This window comes from Urtica dioica, chromosome 7 (assembly GCF_054948205.1).
Source record: "Urtica dioica subsp. dioica isolate 48M chromosome 7, U.dioica_male_clone48M_v1_H2, whole genome shotgun sequence".
NCBI lineage: Eukaryota > Viridiplantae > Streptophyta > Magnoliopsida > Rosales > Urticaceae > Urtica > Urtica dioica.
Genome location: NC_142762.1, coordinates 1,912,044 through 1,920,021, shown reverse-complemented (window position 1 = coordinate 1,920,021; position 7,978 = coordinate 1,912,044). Strand labels below are relative to the sequence as shown.

Sequence of the window (7,978 nt, the reverse complement as noted above, 5' to 3'; positions counted from 1 at the left end):
AGACCGAAGAAGAATTTGCTTCCTACGAGAGGCAACGCGCGGCCGAAAAGAAACCACCCTCCAATACATGGGTGAGGCCCGCAAATGCTGGGAATAACCCTCGCAGGATTAATCCCCATGACGCCGTACCTCACACCAAAAAGCAACACGCCCCTCCTAATTATACGTTCAATGTCAGTGATGACATTAAGGAGGGAGGTCCAGGCTAAGAAATGGACACGGGACCCCAATGCGTATTGCAGTTTCCACAAGGCTAATGGCCACGACACGATTAATTGTGAGACCATGCGTAAGGCTTTAGCCGAGAAATATGCAAAGAGGGAACTAAAAGATGTTGATCTAGGACCCCCGCCAAAGAAGAAGGTCTTCAACAGTAACAACAAGGAGAGGGGCAACCCCTCCCCCAAGAGAGCGAGACCCGAGGAGGAAGGGGAACCAAACTCCCCGCCGACTGTCGCAAAACACAGGGTTGACTTCATAATAGGCGGCTCAAAGTTTTGCAACGAAACAGTTAACTCCATCAAAACACATCAACGTCGGTTAAGTAACCAAACCAATAAAATCAGATTAGAACAAGATGTCCAAATCTCGTTCTCCGAAAAAAAAGCGATATGGACAACCGAACCGTACGATGACACACTCGTAATCACGATCGACGTGTCTAACTGCGAGGTCGCTAGAGTTCTAATCGACGGAGGTAGCTCCGTAGATCTTATCTTCAAAGATACCCTGGCCAGGATGGGAATCAACGAAGACGAGATTGAAAGGGAACAAACCCATTTGACAGGTTTCAATGGGTCCACTACCCCGTCCTTAGGAACGATCAGGTTGCCCATAAAAACACATGGAATAAATAAAATAGTAGAATTCCAAGTACTAGACTGTCTCTCCCCATACAATATTATCTTGGGAAGACCGTGGATACATAGGATGAGGGCTGTGCCTTCAACCTTTCATCAATGTATTCGATTCCCTACGCCTGAGGGGATAAAAGAGATCCGAGGTAATCAGGTGACCTCCCGCAGTTGTTATCTCACTAGCCATAAGAATCATGCTAAAGCAATCAAAGAAGAGCAATAGCAATTAATGAGTGTGGAGTCGGCCGGAAGCGTTCCCACACTAGAAGATCCCGACTCCCTCGATGCGCCAAGTTCTGAGTTAACAGTCCAAGTACAGCTCGATGGCTCTGATCCTTCCAAGTGTGTCGGAATCGGAACTAAGCTTAATGAGAGCTGATCTGTTTCTTAAAACGAAACAAATCCACCTTCGCCTGGTCAACCGAAGATATGCCAGGAATAAGTATCGACGTCACGTCTCACCAACTTAACGTCGATCCTAGTTTTAAACCTGTAAAACAAAAAATACGAAAGCTCGGTCCCGACAGGGCATGGGTAGTCAACGACGAAGTCGAAAGACTGCTCAGTGCAGATTCAATCCGCGAAGTGAAATACCCGGATTGGCTGGCAAACACTGTCGTCGTAAAGAAAAAAAATGGGAAATGGAGGGTATGCGTTGATTTCACTGATCTAAATAAAGCATGCCCCAAAGATAGCTTCACGCTGCCTCACATCGACCAGCTAGTCGAAGCGACTGCGGGGCATAAAATCCTCTCATTCATGGACGCATTCTCATGATATAACCAAATCCTGATGCATCCGGATGACCAATAAAAAACAGCTGTCATCACCGACCGAGGCACGTATTGCTATAAGGTCATGCCCTTTGGACTAAAGAACGCTGGCGCCACCTATCAAAGGTTAGTCAATGAAATGTTCAAAGAAAAGATAGGGAAAACGACGGAAGTGTATATCGACGACATGCTGGTAAAATCCTTAAGGGAGAACGACCACATAGGGCATTTGGAGGAATGTTTCGAGGTACTGAATAAATATATAATGAAACTCAATCCCACCAAATGTTCGTTCGAAGTATCATCCGGCAAGTTCCTTGGGTATTTAGTTACCCAACGAGGAATTGAGGCTAACCCGGATCAATTACACGCCTTGCGAGAGATGCCTTCACCCCGTAATAGGCGTGAAGTTCAAAGGTTGACGGGACGCATCGCTGCCCTCAACCGCTTCATCTCCCGGTCTACAGATAAATGTCTTCCCTTCTATTGGCTCCTTAAAGGAAACAAGAAGCTCGAATGGGACGAAAAATGCGAAGAGGCGTTCAAAAAATTGAAAGAGTATCTATCGACACCCCCAATCTTGGCAAAACCCGTTGCGGGAGAGCCACTCTATCTATACGTCGTAGTGTCTCAAGCGGTAGTTAGTGGAGTACTCGTCAGAGAAGAGCAAGAGGACCAACGACCAATCTTTTATACAAGCAAGTCGTTAGTCGATGCTGAAACTCGATATCCTATTATGGAGAAACTGGCCTTGGCCGTCGTTTCCGCCGCGCGAAAACTTCGACCATACTTCCAATCTCACACCATAATAGTAATGACATCACATCCGCTCAGAAGTTTCCTATATAGCCCTAATCAATCAGGAAGATTAACCAAGTGGGCCGTGGAGCTGAGCGAATACGATATTGAGTACCGAGTGAAGACATCCGCAAAATCGCAAGTTTTAGCGGATTTCATCATCGAACTCCCGAGGGAAAGTCCCACCGTGACCGAAGTCGAAGGCACCTGGACACTTAAAGTGGACGGGGCATCATCGAAGCAAGGGGCAGGAGTGGGAATACACCTGACGTCCCCTCACGGTGAGACCATAGAACAATCATTCAGGCTCGACTTCGTCGCATCAAACAACGAAGCCGAATACGAGCACTAATCGCCGGACTTAGGTTGGCTACCGCAGTTGGATCAAAGAAAGTGGAAGCTTTCTGCGATTCCCAACTCGTGGAAAACCAATACTCCGGAGAGTACGAGGCTAGGGACGAGCGAATGGAAGCTTACCTAAAAGTCGTAAAAGATCTCACGAAACAATTCGAAGAATTCTCCCTGACTAGGATCCCTCGGGGTGAAAATACTTTGGCCGACGCGCTAGCTGCCTTGGCATATACCTCGGATCCGGACCTCAAAAGGATCATCCCAGTCGAAACAATCAAACAACCTTCCATTGCCATAACCACTACCGCGGTCATAACAATAGAATGGGGGGATTGGAGAGATGAAATACTACATTACATCACGACGGGTACGGTCCCATCCGATAAGATGGCAAAACGCAAGCTCGTGCTGAGAAGCGCGAGATTTTGCATCATAGATGGAAGCCTGTTTAAAAGAAGCTTCGCAGGACCCTACCTTAAGTGCGTCGGGATTGAGGAGTCTAAACGAATCCTGGAAGACGTGCACGAAGGGGAATGCAGAAATCACGCAGGCGGACGAGCGCTTGCCATCAAAATAAAGAGGTAAGGCTACTTTTGGCCGACCATGCTGGCAGACTGTGAGGCGCACTAGCGCCGCTGCAATCAATGCTAACGCCATGCTCCCAACATAAAAAGACCCGCGGAAGAATTGTCCTCTATCTCGGCTCCATACCCATTCATGAAATGGTCTATGGACATTGTGGGACCAATGTCGGTCGCCCCTGGCGGGTTAAGATTTCTATTAATCTTAACAGATTATTTTTCAAAGTGGGTGGAAGCTGGCGCCTTCGTCTTGATAAAGGACGTCGACGTCACATCATTCATCTGGAAAAATATAATCTGCCAACATGAAACTCCCCACGAGATCATAACGGACAATGGATCACAGTTCATATCGAAAAAGTTTAGAAAGTTCTGCTTCCATAACAACATTGAGGTAAGAATGTCAACACCACGATATCCTCAAGGAAATGGGCACGCGGAAGCAACAAATAAGACCATAGTTGACTCTATAAGGAAAAGGCTCGATGCCAAAAAGGGCGGTGGGCAGAAGAGCTGCCAGGTGTGCTGTGGGCGTACCGGACCAGCCCGCGGAGGCCGACAGGGGAAACTCCGTTTTCCCACGTCCATGGAGTCGAATCTGTCATCCCAATCGAACACCAGGTGCAAACCCTTAGGGTAACATACGCACCTGAGGATGAGCCAAACAATGACGAGGCCCTATGCGATGCCTTAGATCTTGTGGAGGAAAAGCGAGATTCAGCCCTAGCACGGTTATCCCGTTATAGGCAATCCATCGCTAAATTCTACAACAAAGATGTTAATGCGAGAAGATTCGATGTAGGGGACTTGGTCCTCCGAAAAATCTTTCAAAACATTGCTGAGGCAAATGCTGGAAAACTCGGGGCGAAATGGGAAGGCCCCTATAGGGTCACCAGGGTAACCTACCCCGGCGTTTATGAACTTGAAACACTCAACGGAATCCCGGTTTTAAGATCATGGAACGTCTCGAACCTCAAAAAATACTACTGTTGAAATCAGTAAGAATCGAACTACGTCCGACTTGATCCCTGCATAAGGGTACGTAGGCAGCCTTTCACCACAAAGGCACAGTCCCCCAATTTTTTTTTAGCTACGGAGCTCGCATCTCGGCCACTAACCCCGACCTCGGACCAGGCCAAGAGTGCAAATACCTCGACATCTCGAGCGAGAACCGACATCTCACACACCATCGTAGGTCGACCTCGCCCAGATATCAAAAGGGAAACGCTTCGGACCAGCAACAATCCGAACAACTAAACAGATTCCGAAAGACGAACCAATTCAAAACCTCAGCCTAAGTGAAACTTTTTAGTTCTATGACGATCTAAAAGACTTGGCGAATCATCTGAAATCTTTAAGGGAAACATTTTAGGCCGAGTTTGGGCGACCTAAAAGACTTAACAAATATTCAAATCGATCGGACGGACTGAATAAAACAGAATATAAACATCTGTGCAGGCAAAGGAAAGTTTGTCGAGCTAAACGACTTGACAAGTTTGTAAACATAAAACTGCATTAAAATTAATAACAAAAATAATTCGAATATAAAATTGAGGTACCGAAGCCCCCTATTATTGTATCAAAAGCAATAAAAACTTCGCCCAAAACACACGGGCCCCAAAAAACAAAATAAACACCTTACTAAATTAAAAAAAAGGGACGGCTGCCGAATTAGCCCTGGTCACTGGGTCCGACCTCGACGTCCCGATGATCGGGGGTAGGAGTAGGCACCGCCGCTTCTTCGTTCCCCTCCAGAATTGATTTGAGAACCTCGTCAGTCCTGTCGAGTATCGAGCCGTGCTCATTGAGGACTTCCGCGAGCTCGACCTCGGTTGCGGGGGCGTCAGCGGGTGATCGGTCTGAGTACGGAGTGAACGGGACATCCTCGATCTCAGGAATGGAGATGGCCGCGTAATCGGCTTCATACTGAACGATGTCGTCCTCAGTATCTTTCATCTCGGTGGTCCAATCCAAGATCTTGCCCTTCAGAGCCTCCGAGATCAGCTCTTTGTTCCCCTGACACTGCTCAAGCTTCTTCAAGATAAGGACGGCCTCGTCCATCTTCTCCTTCTGTGCTCGGTGCTTGAGTATCTGTTCACGATACTTCAGCGAGGTCGCCTTCTTCTTCGCGTGCACAGCCTGGTCCCGCTCCGCCTTCATCGTCCTCTTCATCCGGGCGATCTCTTCAAGAGCATCCTTCAGCTCTTTGTCCCGAACCTCCAGGTCGGCCGCTAGCTTCGTCTTCTCTCTTTCATAACCGCTAGAACGAGCCGCCCACCCTTTGACTTTCTCCTTCTTATCATCGAGGTCGACAGACAAATATTGAACCTTGCCGTTGAGGCGTTCGATCTTGCCGTACGACTTCTCCAATAAGGCATCTTTAGCAAGGAGATCGTCCTGGAGGATGGCGATCTTGTCATTCATGCCCTGGAGTTCGGCCTGAAGAGACTCCGTCCCCTTTTGAACCTCGGCGAGCTTCTCCTGCTCAACCTTGGCGTCATGAAGGTGCTTTTCATAGCGAAAAACACCTCGGTTCAGTTGGGTGGACAGCTGGAATCAACCCAACTCTCTCGTTAGTTCGACCATAACAGAAAATAATCATTTTTCACAAGTATAACATATCGGTTATATACAAAAATGTTCCTAAAAAAAACTCACCCCAGTGATGGCCGATGCCATCATCCTGTACCAGTCCACCTCGGCGAGCTCAGGAACCTTCGGGAGCTCCATCCCAGAACACGTCACCTGACGAAGAAGCCCCGCCGACGAGTAAATGTCGTCGCACAACAGATGATCCCGCGCGTAGTGGAAGTTGACGACGTGTTTTTTCTTCCGGGATGCAGATGGGACGGAGTCATCTCGGCCTCCGGACCTCGACTTCGAGGAAGACTTGCTTCCTTCAGCTGCGGCTTTGCCCTTGTCCGCCCGAGTCACTGCGGTCACAGGAGCCTCGGGTCTGGGCTCTTCCCCGTCCCGGCCGACGAGGTCGGAAGCCGGCTCTTTCCTCTTCTTTTTCTTCCTATCTCCGGGAACACCCCCCTCTGGGATTGGTTCGCCGACATCTTCCTTTTCTTGGCCGCGCCCGCAACCTCAGCCCTTTCGGGGACCCGAACTCTCTCGATCCCCTCAGGGGAGTCGTCCTCAATCCCGGGGGTTTGATCTTCCTCGACCCCAGGAACCCCGGCTCCCTGGACGCCTATTAGGGCATCCTCGGTCATCTCAGGTACCCCGTCAGAAGGCACCAAGATAACCGGGATCTCGGATACCAGGCGAACCCCGGTCACTTCGACCTCGGGAGTGTCCGCAGGAAAAGCTGGAGTCGGGGTCGAGGCCGAAGCGACACCCCCTTTCTTTTGTTTCCTCGCCTCCCGGGCGCTGATCAGAGTGTTCATATTGTCTCCAACGACTAAAAAAAAATCAGTAAATAACAGACGATTAATATGGAACAAGGAAAAGGACGAAGTCAAGTTTGTCGAACTAACCTTCTTCCAAGTGCTCTGAAAAATTTGGTGGGCAAGGCCAAAATTTGGCCGATATGAACCTGTAGGGAGTGAAATTCGACCACTCTACTTCACCTAACTGCAGTAACGACAGCTTCTCGGCGAACTCTACTCCCTGAGATGGCGCTTTAATTTTTTCTGTAAAAAAAAGAAGTGTAAGTATCTCATTTGCCTGCAGAATACAAATAAAAACGAGCGAACCAAATTCTTATGCATACTCGGCGAGCTCGCCCATTTTGATGAGAAAGAACGAGCTCGATCCCCGAGTGAATGCTCATTTACGGCGAAGTAAAAATATCGCCTTCCCCAAAATTTGTCATTCGAAGGCAGACCCGAGATCACACCCTTGCCTGCGGCTTTCGAAAGATAGAAACACTTCAGATCGTGTTTCGAATTTGCCTTTACTACACAGAGACGGACTAAATCCATCAGAGTGAGTTCGATCTTTTCCTCATAGGCTACGACTATCAGACCCATTACCATCCTAACGAAGTTCGGACACATCTGGGTAAGGGTCAACCCTAGAGTCTGGGCGAAGTCGAATAGGAGAGGGTGAATAGGAAATCTTAGCCCACATTTCTCTAGCCAGATCTCGTATATAGAACAAAAACCCTCCACTATGGTATCGGCTGTAGCCCCAGGAGGAGGAAGAAGGATATTAATTTATAAGAGAATCTGGTATTTTTAACGGATCCTCCTAAGGTCGTTCGAGGTCATTGCAGAGGGTAATAGGATATCCTCATTCCCGAGAGATTGAGACCCGGATGGACGAAGTCCTAAGTTCGACATCTAGCCCTAAGGTGTTCTACGGACGAAGTGTTTAAATAAACTCGTTTGAGTTCGCTAGTCGAATAGAGAGTCGATAATAGCCGAAATGCAAGTAAGCTAAAGAACTTAGAGAGAGAACTCGAAATCAGAAAGAAAGCGAGTGTTGGAATTGATCTAGGGTTTAAGAAAAAGTTTAACGCTTCGTTAAGCGGCGGAATTTTAAAAATTTTCTTTTTCAAGTAAAAACGGTTTTTACTAACCTAGACAAAGAGCAAGTACATATAAATAAAACTAATATGAGCATAATAAATTTACTAACCTCTTTAGAAGCTTGAACGTTGATGAGCCTT

The 7,978-nt window shown here is 47.8% G+C and overlaps 1 protein-coding gene across 1 annotated transcript; it reads left to right on the top strand.

Moving 5' to 3' along the window:
* The first annotated feature begins 285 nt into the window (after positions 1-285).
* LOC149390111 (uncharacterized) lies at positions 286-4,353 on the top strand. The gene is made up of 5 exons (XM_089618982.1): positions 286-787; positions 2,494-2,709; positions 2,808-3,169; positions 3,587-3,880; positions 3,982-4,353. The coding sequence occupies exons 1-5, from the start codon at positions 286-288 to the stop codon at positions 4,351-4,353; spliced, it is 1,746 nt and encodes a 581-aa protein (XP_089475108.1).
* The last annotated feature ends 3,625 nt before the right edge of the window (positions 4,354-7,978 follow it).

What these genes read in the sequence shown, in the direction of transcription:
- LOC149390111 (XM_089618982.1), top strand. Translation starts at nt 286, where the DNA reads ATGCGTAAGGCTTTAGCCGAGAAATATGCAAAGAGGGAACTAAAAGAT. An exon ending in GGAACAAACCCATTTGACAG is followed by an intron (nt 788 to 2,493) that starts GTTTCAATGGGT and finishes CTAATCAATCAG; the next exon opens with GAAGATTAACCAAGTGGGCC. An exon ending in GTGGGCAGAAGAGCTGCCAG is followed by an intron (nt 3,881 to 3,981) that starts GTGTGCTGTGGG and finishes ATCGAACACCAG; the next exon opens with GTGCAAACCCTTAGGGTAAC.